The following is a 16,407-nucleotide window of genomic DNA, read 5'->3' on the forward strand; positions in this document are numbered from 1 at the left end:
GGGGTCTGGAGGGTCCTTGGGGGTCTCAGGGGGAGGGGACATGGTGGCACCTGGGGGGATTCAAGGGTCCCAGGTCTCTTGTGGGGGTCCTGGGGGTCTGGGGGAGTCCCAGGGACCTGGGGGGGTTCAAGGGTCCTGGGGGGTCTGGAGAGTCCTGGGGGGTCTCAGGGGGACATGGTGGCACCTGGGGGGGGTTTCAAGGGTCCTGGGGGGTCTGCAGGGTCCTGGGGGGGTCTTAGGGGGACATGATGGCACCTGGGGGAGTTTCAAGGGTCCTGGGGGGTCTGGAGGGTCCTTGGGGGTCTCAGGTGGAGGGGACATGGTGGTACCTGCGGGGTTCAAGGGTCCTGGGGATCTGGGGGGGGTCCTAGGGGTGTCCCAGGTCTCTGAGGGGGGTCCTGGGGGTCTGGGGGAGTCCCAGGGACCTGGGGGGCATTCAAGGGTCCGGAGGGGTCTTAGGGAGACATGGTGGCACCTGGGGGGGGTTTCAAGGGTCCTGGGGGGTCTGGAGGGTCCTTGGGGGTCTCAGGGGGAGGGGACATGGTGGTACCTGGAGGGATTCAAGGGTCCCAGGTCTCTTGTGGGGGTCCTGGGGGTCTGGGGGAGTCCCAGGGACCTGGGGGGTGTTCAAGGGTCCTGGGGGGTCTCAGGGGGACATGGTGGCACCTGGTGGGGGGGTTCAAGGGTCCTGGGGGTCTGGGGGGTCCCAGGGACCTGGGGGGGGTTCAAGGGTCCTGGGGGGTCTCAGGGGGACATGGTGGCACCTGGGGGGGGTTTCAAGGGTCCTGGGGGTCTGGGGGGTCCCAGGGACCTGCTGGGGGTTCAAGGGTCCTGGGGGGTCTGGAGGGTCCTGGGGGGTCTCAGGGGGACATGGTGGCACCTGGGGGGGGGGTTTCAAGGGTCCTGGGGCATCTGGAGGGTCCTGGGGACTCTAGGGGGTCACCCAGGGGGGTCTTGAGGGTCCGGGGGGTGTTGGGGGCTCAGGGGGTCTCATTGTTCCCAGGGCAGAGGTGTTAGGGGTCTTGGGGAGACTTTGGGGGTCCCAGGAGGGTCTGGGGAGATCTTGGGGGTATTTGGGGCAGTTCAGAAGGGTTTTGGGGAGCTCCAAGGAGTCAGAGGGTTCTAGAGGGGCATGGGGGGATTTGGGGAGACTTTGGGGGTCCCAGGAGTGTCTGGAGAGATCTTGGGGTATTTGGGGTGGGCCAGAGGGGTTTGGAGGGTTCCATGGGGTGTCTGGGGGGAACCAGGGGGCGTTGGAGTGGGGTTTTGGGGGGGTCTCTGACAGGCGGCTCCCCCAGGGGTGGTGAAGGTGGTGTTCATCCTGTACAACAACCTGGGGCTGTTCCTGTCGACGGAGAACGCGACGGTGCGGCTGGGGGGGGAGCTGGGCGCCCGCGCCCCCCCGCTGGTGGTCAACTCGCAGGTCATCGCCGCCTCCATCAACAAGGAGTCCAGCCGCGTCTTCCTCATGGACCCCGTGGTCTTCACCCTGCCGCACCTCGAGGTGAGACCCCGGACCCCCCCAGGACCCCCCATGACCCTTGGGACCCCCCTGAGACCCTTGGGAACCCCCCCCAAACCCTTGGGACCACCCTAGACCCCCCAGGACCCCCCCGGGCCCCTGGGACCCCCCCAGGCCCCTGGGTTCCTCCAGGACCCACCCGACCCTTGGAACCCCCCCAGAACCTTGGGACCCACCCCAAGACCGCCCCCAGGACCCCCCTGAACCCTTGGGACCACCCCCCCAGACCCCCAGGACCCCCCTGACCCTTGGGACCCCCCCCCCAGGACCCCCCTGAACCCTTGGGACCTCCCCCAGACCCCCAGGACCCCCCTGAACCCTTGGGACCCCCAGCAGACCCCCAAGACCCCCCAGGAACCCCCAGGACCCCCCTGACCCTTGGGACCCCTCCCAGAACCTTGGGACCCACCCCAGACCCCCAGGACCCCCCCCAGGACCCCCCTGAACCCTTGGGACCTCCCCCAGACCCCCAGGACCCCCCTGAACCCTTGGGACCCCCCCCAGACCCCCAGGACACCCCTGACCCTTGGGACCCCTCCCAGAACCTTGGGACCCACCCCAGACCTCCAGGACCCTCCCCAGGACCCCCCTGAATCCTTGGGATCCGCCCCCATACACCCAGGACCCCCCTGACCCTTGGGAACCCCCCCAGACCCTTGGGACTGCCCCAGACCACGAGGACCCCCCTCAGGCCCCTGGGACCCCCCCAGACCCCTGGGTTCCCCCAGGACCCCCCATGACCCTTGGGACCACCCTGGCACTGCCCCAGGCCCCTGGGTTCCCCCAGGACCCCCCCTGGCCCTTGGGACCCCTCAGGACCCCCCCAGACCCCCATGACCTTCCCCAGACCCACAGGACCCCCCCAGACCCTTGGGACCCCCCGGCACCCTCCCAGGCCCCTGGGTTCCCCCAGGACCCCCCCAGAACCTCAGGATACCCCCCCAGGCCCCTGGGTCCCCCCCAGACTCCCATCCAGGTCCCCAATACATCCCCCAGATCCCTGGGACCCTCACCCCATCTTTGGGACCCTCCCAACCCCAGGGACCCTCCTGGGACCCTCACCCCATCTTTGGGACCCTCACCCCACCCTTGGGACCCCCTAAGACCCTCACCCCATCTTTGGGACCCCCCAACCCCATAGACCCTCCTGGGACCCTCACCCCACCCTTGGGACCCCCCTAGGACCCTCACCCCATCTTTGGGACCCCCCCAACCCCAGGGACCCCCCTAGGACCCTCACCCCACCCTTGGGACCCCCCTAGGACCCTCACCCCATCTTTGGGACCCCCCCAACCCCAGGGACCCCCCTGGGACCCTCACCCCATCTTTGGGACCCCCCCAACCCCATAGACACTCCTGGGACCCTCACCCCACCCTTGGGACGCCCTAGGACCCTCACCCCATCTTTGGGACCCCCCCAACCCCAGGGACCCCCCTAGGACCCTCACCCCACCCTTGGGACCCCCCTAGGACCCTCACCCCATCTTTGGGACCCCCCCAACCCCAGGGACCCCCCTAGGACCCTCACCCCACCCTTGGGACCCCCCTAGGACCCTCACCCCATCTTTGGGACCCCCCCAACCCCATAGACCCTCCTGGGACCCTCACCCCATCTTTGGGACCCCCCCAACCCCAGGGACCCCCCTAGGACCCTCACCCCACCCTTGGGACCCCCCTAGGACCCTCACCCCACCCTTGGGACCCCCCCCCAACCCCATAGACCCCCATTAACCCCCCAATCCCCCCTTCCCGGCAGGCCAAGAACCACTTCAACGCCAACTGCTCGTTCTGGAACTACTCGGAGCGCTCCATGACGGGGCACTGGTCCACGCAGGGCTGCCGGCTGCTGGACACCAACGCCACGCACACCTCCTGCGCCTGCAGCCACCTCACCAACTTCGCCGTGCTCATGGCGCACCGCGAGAGCGTGAGGGACACGGGGGACACGGGGGACATGGGGGACATGGGGGGACATGGGGGACACGGGGGGACGCGGCGCAGGGGGCTGCGGGTGGCATCGGGGAGCTGCGCTCAGGGGAAAAATGGGGGTGCTGGAATCACCTCAGGGGCAAAATGGCGCCAGAATCACCTCAGGGGTCAAAATGGCGCCAGAGTCACCTCAGGGGCAAAATGGCACCGGAATCACCTCAAAACAAAATGGCGCCAAAATCACCTCAGGGTGAAAATGACCCCAAAGTCACCTCAGGGGCAAAATGGCGCCAAAGTCACCTCAGGCGCAAAATGGCGCCAAAATCACCTCAGGGTGCAAATGGCACCGGAATCACCTCAGGGTGACTCTGGCGCCAAAGTCACCTCAGGGATCAAAATGGCGCCAAAATCACCTCAGGGATCAAAATGGCCCCAAAATCACCTCAGGGCTCAAAATGGCGCCAGAATCACCTCAGGGGCAAAATGGCACTGGAATCACCTCAAAACAAAATGGCGCCAAAATCACCTCAGGGTGAAAATGGCACCAAAATCACCTCAGGGGTCAAAATGGCACCGGAATCACCTCAGGGATTAAAGTGGCCCCAAATCACTTCAAAACAAAATGGCATCAGAATCACCTCAGGGATCAAAATGGCACCAAAATCACCTCAGGGTGAAAATGGCCCCAAAGTCACCTCAGGGATCAAAATGGTCCGAAAATCACCTTAAAACAAAATAGCACCAAAATCACCTCAGAGATCAAAATGAACCAAAGTCACCTCAAAACAAAGTGGCGCCTGAATCACCTCAGGGATCAAAATCATGCCAAAATCACCTCAGGGTGAAAATGGCGCCAGAATCACCTCAGGGATCAAAATGGCCCCAAAATCACCTCAAAACAAAATAGTGCTAAAATCACCTCAGGACCCAAAATGGCGCCAAGATCACCTCAGGGTTCAAAATGAACCAAAGTCACCTCAAAACAAAATAGCGCTAAAATCACCTCAGGGATCAAAATGGCCCCAAAATCACCTCAGGGTTCAAAATGAACCCAAGTCACCTCAAAACAAAATAGCGCTAAAATCACCTCAGGGATCAAAATGGCCTCAAAGTCACCTCAAAACAAAATGGTGCCAGAATCACCTCAGGGCTCAAAATGGCCCCAAAATCACCTCAAAACAAAATAGCGCCAAGATCACCTCAGGGTTCAAAATGGCCCCAAAATCACCTCAGGGATCAAAATAGCCCCAAAATCACCTCAAAACAAAATAGCGCTAAAATCACCTCAGGGATCAAAATGGCACCGGAATCACCTCAAAACAAAATGGCGCCAAAATCACCTCAGGGATCAAAATGAACCAAAGTCACCTCAAAACAAAATAGCGCTAAAATCACCTCAGGGATCAAAATGGCCTCAAAGTTACCTCAAATCAAAATGGTGCCAGAATCACCTCAGGGCTCAAAATGGCCCCAAAATCACCTCAAAACAAAATAGCGCCAAGATCACCTCAGGGTTCAAAATGGCCCCAAAATCACCTCAGGGATCAAAATAGCCCCAGAATCACCTCAAAACAAAATAGCGCTAAAATCACCTCAGGGCTCAAAATGAACCAAAGTCACCTCAAAACAAAATGGCGCCAGAATCACCTCAGGGCTCAAAATGGCACCAAAATCACCTCAGGGCTCAAAATGGCACCAGAATCACCTCAGGGATCAAAATGGCGCCAGAATCACCTCAGGGCTCAAAATGGCACCAAAATCACCTCAGGGCTCAAAATGGCACCAGAATCACCTCAGGGATCAAAATGGCGCCAGAATCACCTCAGGGCTCAAAATGGCACCAAAATCACCTCAGGGCTCAAAATGGCACCAGAATCACCTCAGGGATCAAAATGGCGCCAGAATCACCTCAGGGATCAAAATGGCACCAAAATCACCTCAGGGCTCAAAATGGCACCAAAATCACCTCAGGGCTCAAAATGGCACCAGAATCACCTCAGGGCTCAAAATGGCACCAAAATCACCTCAGGGCTCAAAATGGCACCAGAATCACCTCAGGGATCAAAATGGCGCCAAAATCACCTCAGGGCTCAAAATGGCACCAGAATCACCTCAGGCTCAAAATGGCGCCAGAATCCCCTCACGGCTCAAAATGGCGCCAAAATCACCTTTCCCTTTCCCACGCGGACCGGGTGGTTTATTTTGTCGCGTTTGGCAGTACCAGGGCCGCCTGAACGAGGTGCTGCTGTCGGTGATCTCGTGGGTGGGCATCGTGGTGGCCATGGTGTGCCTGGGCGTGTGCATCTCGGCCTTCTGCTGCCTGCGGGGGCTCCCGTCCGACCGCACCACCATCCACAAGAACCTCTGCATCAGCCTCTTCCTCGCCGAGCTCGTCTTCCTCGTCGGCATCGATAAGACGCAGTACCAGGTTTGGGGGATGCTGGGGACCCCCCCCTGTGGCACCTCTGGGACCTCCCTGTACCCTCCCCGCTCCCACCATGGCATCCATGGGACCCCCTGTGCCCCCCATGGCACCCCTGGGACCCCCTCATTCCCCACATGGGACCCCCTGTGCCCCCATGGTACCCTGGGATGCCCTCGTTCCCCACCGGGGACCCCCTGTGCCCCCCATGGCACCCCTGGGACCCCCTCGTTCCCCACATGGGACCCCCTGTGCCCCCCATGGCACCCTTGGGACCCCCTTGTTCCCCACCTGGGACCCCCTGTGCCCCCCATGGCACCCTTGGGACCCCCTCGTTCCCCACCTGGGACCCCCTGTGCCCCCCATGGCACCCCTGGGACCCCCTCGTTCCCCACCGGGGACCCCCTGTGCCCCCCATGGCACCCCTGGGACCCCCTCGTTCCCCACCTGGGACCCCCTGTGCCCCCCATGGCACCCCTGGGACCCCCTTGTTCCCCACCGTGGACCCCCTGTGCCCCCCATGGCACCCTTGAGACCCATGGGACCTCCCTGTGCTCCCCATGGCACCCTTGGGACCCCCTCGTTCCCCACATGGGACCCCCTGTGCCCCCCATGGCACCCTTGAGACCCTAGGACCTCCCTGTGTCCCCCATGGCATCCTGGGACCCCCTGTGCCCCCATGGGACCCCCTGTGTCCCCCATGGCAGCCCTGGGACCCCCTGTGCTCCCCATGGCACCCCTGGGACCCCCTCGTTCCCAACATGGGACCCCCTGTGCCCCCCATGGCAGCCCTGGGACCCCCTCATTTCCTCCATGGCACCCCTGGGACCTCCGTGTGCCCCCATGGCACCCTGGGACCCCTTCGTTCCCCGCCTGGGACCCCCCTGTGCCTCCCATGGCATCCTGAGACCCCTAGGACCTCCCTGTGCCCCCCATGGCACTCCTGGGACCCCCTCGTTCCCCACCTGGGACCCCCTGTGCCCCCCGTGGCTCCCTGGGACCCCCTCATTTTCCCCCATGGCACCTGTGGGACCTCCATGTGCCCCCATGGCACCCCTGGGACCCCCTCATTCCCCCCATGGCACCCCTGGGACCCTCTGTGCCCCCCATGGCACCCCTGGGACCTCCATGTGCCCCCATGGTATCCTGGGACCTCCCTGTGCCCCCCATGGCACCCCTGGGACCTACATGTGCCCCCATAGCACCCTAGGACCCCCTGTGCCCCCCATGGCACCCTGGGACCCACTCGTTCCCCACCTGGGACCCCTGGGACTTCCATGTGCCCCCCATGGAACCGTGGGACCCCCTCATTCCCCCCATGGCACCCCTGGGACCCACTGTGCCCCCCTTGGCACCCGTGGGACCCCTTAGACCCCCCTGTCCCATCACTGCAGGGTCCCCTCACCATCCTGTGTCCCTGTCCCCACAGGTGACCTGTCCCATCACTAGGGGTCCCCTCACCATCCTGTCACCCCCATGCTGTCCCTGTCCCCACAGGTGACCTGTCCCATTATTAGGGAGTCCCCTCACCACCTTGTCCCCCCTGTCCCCCTGACGCTGTCCCTGTCCCCCCCACGCTGTCCCTGTCCCCACAGGTGGCCTGTCCCATCACTAGGGGGTCCCCACACCATCCTGTCCCATCACTAGGGGCTCCCCTCACCATCCTGTCCCCCCCATGCTGTCCCTGTCCCCACAGGTGACCTGTCCCATCACTGGGGGTCCCCTCACCACCTTGTGTCCCTGTCCCTGTCCCCGCAGGTGGCCTGTCCCATCACTAGGGGTCCCCTCACCACCTTGTGTCCCTGTCCCTGTCCCCACAGGTGACCTGTCCCATCACTAGGGGTCCCCTCACCACCTTGTGTCCCTGTCCCCACAGGTGACCTGTCCCATCACTAGGGGTCCCCTCACCACCTTGTGTCCCTGTCCCCACAGGTGACCTGTCCCATCACTAGGGGTCCCCTCACCACCTTGTGTCCCTGTCCCTGTCCCCGCAGGTGGCCTGTCCCATCACTAGGGGTCCCCTCACCACCTTGTGTCCCTGTCCCTGTCCCCGCAGGTGGCCTGTCCCATCACTAGGGGTCCCCTCACCACCTTGTGTCCCTGTCCCTGTCCCCGCAGGTGACCTGTCCCATCACTAGGGGTCCCCTCACCACCTTGTGTCCCTGTCCCTGTCCCCGCAGGTGACCTGTCCCATCACTGGGGGTCCCCTCACCACCTTGTGTCCCTGTCCCTGTCCCCACAGGTGACCTGTCCCATCACTAGGGGTCCCCTCACCACCTTGTGTCCCTGTCCCTGTCCCCGCAGGTGACCTGTCCCATCACTAGGGGTCCCCTCACCACCTTGTGTCCCTGTCCCTGTCCCCGCAGGTGACCTGTCCCATCACTAGGGGTCCGCTCACCACCTTGTGTCCCTGTCCCTGTCCCCACAGGTGACCTGTCCCATCACTAGGGGTCCCCTCACCACCTTCTGTCCCTGTCCCTGTCCCCGCAGGTGACCTGTCCCATCACTAGGGGTCCCCTCACCACCTTGTGTCCCTGTCCCTGTCCCCGCAGGTGACCTGTCCCATCACTAGGGGTCCCCTCACCACCTTGTGTCCCTGTCCCCACAGGTGACCTGTCCCATCACTAGGGGTCCCCTCACCACCTTGTGTCCCTGTCCCTGTCCCCACAGGTGGCCTGTCCCATCACTAGGGGTCCCCTCACCACCTTCTGTCCCTGTCCCTGTCCCCGCAGGTGACCTGTCCCATCACTAGGGGTCCCCTCACCACCTTGTGTCCCTGTCCCCACAGGTGACCTGTCCCATCACTAGGGGTCCCCTCACCACCTTCTGTCCCTGTCCCTGTCCCCGCAGGTGACCTGTCCCATCACTAGGGGTCCCCTCACCACCTTGTGTCCCTGTCCCCACAGGTGACCTGTCCCATCACTAGGGGTCCCCTCACCACCTTGTGTCCCTGTCCCTGTCCCCACAGGTGGCCTGTCCCATCACTAGGGGTCCCCTCACCACCTTCTGTCCCTGTCCCTGTCCCCGCAGGTGACCTGTCCCATCACTAGGGGTCCCCTCACCACCTTGTGTCCCTGTCCCTGTCCCCGCAGGTGACCTGTCCCATCACTAGGGGTCCCCTCACCACCTTGTGTCCCTGTCCCCACAGGTGACCTGTCCCATCACTAGGGGTCCCCTCACCACCTTGTGTCCCTGTCCCTGTCCCCACAGGTGACCTGTCCCATCACTAGGGGTCCCCTCACCACCTTGTGTCCCTGTCCCTGTCCCCGCAGGTGGCCTGTCCCATCACTAGGGGTCCCCTCACCACCTTGTGTCCCTGTCCCTGTCCCCGCAGGTGGCCTGTCCCATCACTAGGGGTCCCCTCACCACCTTGTGTCCCTGTCCCTGTCCCCGCAGGTGACCTGTCCCATCACTAGGGGTCCCCTCACCACCTTGTGTCCCTGTCCCTGTCCCCGCAGGTGACCTGTCCCATCACTAGGGGTCCCCTCACCACCTTGTGTCCCTGTCCCTGTCCCCGCAGGTGGCCTGTCCCATCACTAGGGGTCCCCTCACCACCTTGTGTCCCTGTCCCTGTCCCCGCAGGTGGCCTGTCCCATCACTAGGGGTCCCCTCACCACCTTGTGTCCCTGTCCCCACAGGTGACCTGTCCCATCACTAGGGGTCCCCTCACCACCTTGTGTCCCTGTCCCTGTCCCCGCAGGTGGCCTGTCCCATCACTAGGGGTCCCCTTACCACCTTGTGTCCCTGTCCCCACAGGTGACCTGTCCCATCACTAGGGGTCCCCTCACCACCTTGTGTCCCTGTCCCTGTCCCCGCAGGTGGCCTGTCCCATCACTAGGGGTCCCCTCACCACCTTGTGTCCCTGTCCCTGTCCCCGCAGGTGACCTGTCCCATCACTAGGGGTCCCCTCACCACCTTGTGTCCCTGTCCCTGTCCCCGCAGGTGACCTGTCCCATCACTAGGGGTCCGCTCACCACCTTGTGTCCCTGTCCCTGTCCCCACAGGTGACCTGTCCCATCACTAGGGGTCCCCTCACCACCTTGTGTCCCTGTCCCTGTCCCCGCAGGTGACCTGTCCCATCACTAGGGGTCCCCTCACCACCTTGTGTCCCTGTCCCTGTCCCCGCAGGTGGCCTGTCCCATCACTAGGGGTCCCCTCACCACCTTGTGTCCCTGTCCCTGTCCCCGCAGGTGGCCTGTCCCATCACTAGGGGTCCCCTCACCACCTTGTGTCCCTGTCCCCACAGGTGACCTGTCCCATCACTAGGGGTCCCCTCACCACCTTGTGTCCCTGTCCCTGTCCCCGCAGGTGGCCTGTCCCATCACTAGGGGTCCCCTTACCACCTTGTGTCCCTGTCCCCACAGGTGACCTGTCCCATCACTAGGGGTCCCCTCACCACCTTGTGTCCCTGTCCCTGTCCCCGCAGGTGGCCTGTCCCATCACTAGGGGTCCCCTCACCACCTTGTGTCCCTGTCCCTGTCCCCGCAGGTGACCTGTCCCATCACTAGGGGTCCCCTCACCACCTTGTGTCCCTGTCCCTGTCCCCGCAGGTGACCTGTCCCATCACTAGGGGTCCGCTCACCACCTTGTGTCCCTGTCCCTGTCCCCACAGGTGACCTGTCCCATCACTAGGGGTCCCCTCACCACCTTCTGTCCCTGTCCCTGTCCCCGCAGGTGACCTGTCCCATCACTAGGGGTCCCCTCACCACCTTGTGTCCCTGTCCCTGTCCCCACAGGTGACCTGTCCCATCACTAGGGGTCCCCTCACCACCTTGTGTCCCTGTCCCCACAGGTGACCTGTCCCATCACTGGGGGTCCCCTCACCACCTTGTGTCCCTGTCCCTGTCCCCGCAGGTGGCCTGTCCCATCACTAGGGGTCCCCTCACCACCTTGTGTCCCTGTCCCTGTCCCCGCAGGTGACCTGTCCCATCACTAGGGGTCCCCTCACCACCTTGTGTCCCTGTCCCTGTCCCCGCAGGTGACCTGTCCCATCACTAGGGGTCCGCTCACCACCTTGTGTCCCTGTCCCTGTCCCCACAGGTGGCCTGTCCCATCACTAGGGGTCCCCTCACCACCTTGTGTCCCTGTCCCTGTCCCCACAGGTGGCCTGTCCCATCACTAGGGGTCCCCTCACCACCTTGTGTCCCTGTCCCTGTCCCTGCAGGTGACCTGTCCCATCACTGGGGGTCCCCTCACCACCTTGTGTCCCTGTCCCTGTCCCCGCAGGTGACCTGTCCCATCACTAGGGGTCCCCTCACCACCTTGTATCCCTGTCCCTGTCCCCACAGGTGACCTGTCCCATCACTGGGGGTCCCCTCACCACCTTGTGTCCCTGTCCCTGTCCCCGCAGGTGGCCTGTCCCATCACTAGGGGTCCCCTCACCACCTTGTGTCCCTGTCCCCGCAGGTGACCTGTCCCATCACTGGGGGTCCCCTCACCACCTTGTGTCCCTGTCCCTGTCCCCGCAGGTGACCTGTCCCATCACTGGGGGTCCCCTCACCACCTTGTGTCCCTGTCCCTGTCCCCGCAGGTGACCTGTCCCATCACTGGGGGTCCCCTCACCACCTTGTGTCCCTGTCCCCGCAGGTGGCCTGTCCCATCTTCGCGGGGCTGCTGCACTACTTCTTCCTGGCGTCGTTCTCGTGGCTGTGCCTGGAGGGCGTCCACCTCTACCTGCTGCTGCTCGAGGTGTTCGAGAGCGACCTGTCCCGACGCAAGTACTACTACGCCGGCGGCTACTGCTTCCCCGCCGTCGTGGTGGCCGTGGCCGCCGCCGTGGACCACCGCAGCTACGGCACCGACCAGGCGTGAGCGGGGGCGGGGCCTGGCCGGGGGGGCGGGGCCTGAGCCCAAGGGGTGGGGCCTGAGCGCTGTCATGGTGGCCATGGGAGTAGCTGTGGGTGTTGACTGGTGTCAATGGACGGACCTGGGGGCGTGGCCAGAGCACTGGGGGTGGAGCTTGAGCCCTGTGGGCGTGGCTTGTTCCTGGGGGTGTGGCTTGAGCCCTGGGGGCGGGGCCTGAGCACTGTCATGGTGGCCATGGGAGTAGCTGTGGGTGTTGACTGGTGTCAATGGAGGGACCTTGGGGCGTGGCTTGTTCCCTGGGGGTGGAGCTTGAGCCCTGGGGGCGTGGCCTGAGCCCTAGGGGTGGGGCTTGGTCCCTGGGGGTGGAGTTTGAGCCCTGGGGGCGTGGCTTTTCCCTCTCATGGTGGCCCTGGAGGCATTGACTGGGTATAAATGGAAGGGTCTGGGGGTGGAGCCTGAGCCCTGGGGGTGGAGCTTGATTCCCTGTGGGCGTGGCCTGATCCATGGGGGTGTGGCCTGAGCCCTAGGGGCGGGGCTTTTCCCACTGTCATGGTGGTCCTGAGTGCAGCTGTGGGTTTTGGGTGTGAATGGAGGGATCTGGGGGGCAGCGCTTGGGCCCTGGGGGTGGAGCTTGGGCCCTGGGGGCGGGGCCTGAGCTGCAGGGGCGGAGCTTTTCCCTCTTATGGTGGGCATGGGTGCAGCTTTGGGCATTGATTGGTGTGCATGGATGAGTCTTGGGGTGGGGCCTGAGCCATAGGGGCGGGGCCTAGCCCAGGGGGTGTGGCCTAATCCAAGCCCTGAGGAGATCACCTGGTTGCTGGGGGCGTGGCCTCCCGGCAGGGAGGGGCGTGGCTCCCTGATGCCCCGCCCACTGCAGGTGCTGGCTGCGTGTGGACAACTATTTCATCTGGAGCTTCATTGGGCCCGTGGCCTTTGTCATTCTGGTACGGGGGTCCCGCCGTGGGGTGGGGGGTCCTGGGGGTCCTGCTGTGGGGTGCGGGATCCTGGGGGTCCCGCCGTGGGATGGGGAGTCCAGGTGTTTCTGCTGTGGGTCTGGGAGTCCTGTTGTGGGTCTTAGGGTCCCACTGTGGGTCTGGGGGGGTCTCGTCTGGGTCTGAGGGTCCCACCATGGGGCTGGGGGTGCTACTGTGGGTCCTTCCATGGGTCTGGGGACCCACTGTGGGTCCCACCATGGGTCTGGGGTCCTGCTGTAGGTCCCCCTGAGGGTCCCACCATGGGGCTGGGGGTGCTGCTGTGGGTCCCTCCATGGGTCTGGACTTCCATTGTAGGTCTGGGGGTCTTTCTGGGGGTCCCATCTCGGTCTGGGGGTCCCACCGTGGGTCTGGGGTCCCACCATGGGTCTGGGGGTCCTGCTGTGGGTCCGAGTGCCCCACTGTGGGTTTGTGGGTCCCGCCTGGGCCTGGGTGTCCACCACGGGGCTGGGGGTGCTGTTGAGGGTCCCTTTGTGGGTCTGTGGGTCCCTCCACGTGTCTGGGGGTCCCGCCTGGGTCTGGGGGTCCAGCCGTGGGTCTGGGGGGACAGGGGGTGCCGCCGTGGGGCTGAGGCCGCTCCCCGCAGGTCACGCTGACGTTCCTGCTGGTGACGCTGCACAAGATGCTGCGCAGCTCGGCCGCCCTCAAACCCGACTCCAGCCGCCTCGACAGCATCAAGTGAGGCCCCAAAACGGGGGGAACCCCAACACCGGCACCCCAAAACACAACCCTGGGACCCCCCCTCCTAAATGACGAGGGAGCCCCGAAACCCGCCCCCACCTCATGAAGCCCCAAAACCCACCCCGGGGTGTAGAACTGCACCGCGGAATGGGGAGAGATCCCCCAAATTTGGGGCTCCCTGGGGCACCCCAAAACACAGACATGACCCCCCCATTCCCCAAATCCTGTAGCCCCCCCAGCTTGGGAGTGCTGGGGGGTTCCTGTGTCCCCCAACCCGCCCCAGGGTGTGGGTGTTGGGGGACCCTGTGCACCCCCCAACTCCTATGGCTCCCTAAAATGTGGGTCCTGGGGATTGCTGACCCCCCCATTTTCCCCATTCACGAGTCCTGGAGGTCCCCGCCCCCCATTCATGAGTCCTGAGGGTCCCTGCCCCTCATTCACGGGTTCTGGGGGTCCCTGTCCCCATTCATGAGTCCAGGGGGTCCTTGTTCCCCATTCACAGGTTCTGGGGGTCCTTGTTCCCCATTCACAGGTTCTGGGGGTCCCTGTCCCCCATTCACGGGCATTGGTGTTCCCTGTCCCCCCCTTTCACAAGTCCTGTGTCCCTGTTCCCCATTCACGAGTCCTGGGGGTCCCCGTCTCCCATTCATGGGTTCTGGGGGTCTCTGTTTCCCATTCACAGGGTCTGGGGGTCCCTGTCCCCCATTCATGGGCATTGAGGGTCCCTGTCCCCCCCATTCATGAGTCCAGGGGTCCCTGCCACCCCATTCACGGGTCCTGGGGGTCCCTGTGTCCATTCACGAGTCTTGGGGGTCTCTGTCCCGCATTCACGAGTCCTGAGGGTCCCTGTCCCCATTCACAAGTCCTGAGGGTCTCTGGTCCCCATTCACGAGTCTGGGGATCCCTGTCCCCCATTCACGGGTGCTGGGGGTCCCTGTCCCCCATTCATGAGTCCTGGGGGTCTCTGCCCCCCATTCACAGGTTCTGGGGGTCCCTGTCTCCATTCACAAGTTCTGGGGGTCCATGTCCCCCAGAACGGGCATTGGTGTTCCCTGCCCCCCCTTTCACAAGTCCTGTGTCCCTGTTCCCCATTCAGGAGTCCTGGGGGTCCCCGTCTCCCATTCATGGGTCCTGGGGGTCTCTGTCTCCCATTCATGGGTTCTGGGGGTCTCTGTTTCCCATTCACAGGGTCTGGGGGTCCCTGTCTCCATTCATGGGCATTGAGGGTCCCTGTCCCCCCCATTCATGAGTCCAGGGGTCCCTGACACCCCATTCATGGGTCCTGGGGGTCCCTGTGTCCATTCACAAGTCTTGGGGGTCCCTACCCCCCATTCACGAGTCCTGGGGGTCCCCGCCCCCCATTCACGAGTCCTGGGGGTCCCCCCCCGCATTACCCTCCAGGTCGTGGGCGCTCGGGGCCATTGCGCTGCTGCTGCTGCTGGGTCTGACCTGGGCCTTCGGCCTCCTCTTCGTCACCCGCGAGTCGGTGCTGACGGCCTCGCTGTTCACGGCCTGCAACGCACTGCAGGGCACCTTCATCTTCGTCTTCCACTGCGCCCTCCAGAAGAAGGTGGGGGGGCACCCTGGGGTGGGGGGGGGCACCCAAGGGTGTGGGGGGACACCCTAGGGGGCACCCAGGGGTGGGGGGGACACCATGGGGTGGACAGAGGGGTTGGTGGGGGGCACCTTCATCTTGATCTTCCACTGCGCTCTCTGGAGAAATAGGTGGGTGGGGGGCACCCAAGGGTGGGGGGGGCACCCAAGGGTGGGGGGGGACACCCTAGGGGGCACCCTGGGGTGGGGGGGCACCCAAGGGTGGGGGATGTGGAGTAGGGGGTCAGCGTGGGCACCTTCATCTTGCTCTGAGTCCCATGGAAAAAGGTGGGTGGGGGGCACCCTGGGGTGGGGGAGGCACCCAAGGGTTGGGGGGGGGGGCACCCAGGGGTTGGGGATAAGGGGTAGGGGGTCAGTGTGGGCACCTTCATCTTGCTCTGAGTCCCCTGATAAAAGGTGGGTGGGGGGCACCCAGGGGTGGGGGGTACATGGGGTAGGGGGCTCAGGATGGGTAGGGGGTCAAGGGGGGGTCTCAGGGATATGGGGGGCCCTGGGTGGGGGGTGCAGTGCTGGGGGGGCCTCAGCGGAACAGGGGGGTGACCCTTGGGGGGGTCCCGGGGAGGGGGACGAGTCCTCCATTGGGGGTCCCCAGGGTGGGGGGTGTCCCCTTTGGGGTGTCCTCAGGTCCCTGACCCCCCTGCCCCCCCCCTCCAGGTGCACCGGGAGCTGAGCAAGTGCCTGCGGCACACATCCTGCTGCCTGCGCAGCCCCCCCGGCACCTCCCTGGGCGCCCTCAAGACCTCGGCCATCCGCACCAACACCCGCTACTACACCGGCACCCAGGTGGGACCCCCGGGACCCCCCCTGAACCCTCCAGAACCCCCACAGCACCCCCTGAACCCCCACAGCACCCTCTGAACCCCCTGAACCCCTCAGAACCCCCACGGCACCCCCTGACCCCCACAGAACCCCCACAGCACCCCCTGACCCCCTCAGAACCCCTTGAACCCCCACAAGCCCTCTGAACTCCACAGCACCCCCTGACCCCCCCAGAACCTCCACAGCACCCCCAGAACCCTCTGAACCCCCACAGAACCCCCTGAACCCCCACGGCACCCCCTGACCCCCCCAGAACCCCCACAGCACTCCCTGAACTCCCCAGACCCCCCTGAACCCCATGGTACCCACAGAACCCCCTGAACCCCCTCAGAACCCCCTGGACCCCCAAAGCACCCCCTGAACCCCATGGCACCCCCTGAACCCCCCAGAATCCCCTGAACCCCCACAGCACCCTCTGAACCGCCCCCAGACCCCCCTGAACCCCCCAGAACCCCCACAGCACCCCCTGAACCCAATGGTACCCCCTGAGCCCCACGGCACCTTCTGACCCCCCCAGAAGCACCTGAACCCCCACAGAATCCCCACAGCACCCCCTGAACCCCCCCACAACCCTCTGAAACCCCCTGAACCCCCACGGCACCGCCTGACCCCCCCAGATCCCC

The 16,407-nt window shown here is 64.4% G+C and overlaps 1 protein-coding gene across 5 annotated transcripts in view; it reads left to right on the forward strand.

The window, feature by feature from the left end:
• The window catches only part of LOC136113912 (adhesion G protein-coupled receptor L1-like), a 54,605-nt gene that overhangs the window by 31,286 nt on the left and 6,912 nt on the right, over positions 1 to 16,407 (forward strand). For all 5 annotated transcript variants that reach the window (XM_071800609.1, XM_071800606.1, XM_071800610.1 and 2 more), the window contains 8 exons: positions 1,299 to 1,504; positions 3,279 to 3,449; positions 5,670 to 5,879; positions 11,460 to 11,680; positions 12,556 to 12,622; positions 13,257 to 13,348; positions 14,753 to 14,921; positions 15,620 to 15,748. In XM_071800609.1, coding sequence (XP_071656710.1) covers positions 1,299 to 1,504; positions 3,279 to 3,449; positions 5,670 to 5,879; positions 11,460 to 11,680; positions 12,556 to 12,622; positions 13,257 to 13,348; positions 14,753 to 14,921; positions 15,620 to 15,748 — 1,265 coding nt within the window. The remainder of the gene's footprint in view (positions 1 to 1,298; positions 1,505 to 3,278; positions 3,450 to 5,669; positions 5,880 to 11,459; positions 11,681 to 12,555; positions 12,623 to 13,256; positions 13,349 to 14,752; positions 14,922 to 15,619; positions 15,749 to 16,407) is intronic.

This window comes from Patagioenas fasciata, chromosome 32 (genome assembly GCF_037038585.1).
Source record: "Patagioenas fasciata isolate bPatFas1 chromosome 32, bPatFas1.hap1, whole genome shotgun sequence".
NCBI classification, from domain to species: domain Eukaryota; kingdom Metazoa; phylum Chordata; class Aves; order Columbiformes; family Columbidae; genus Patagioenas; species Patagioenas fasciata.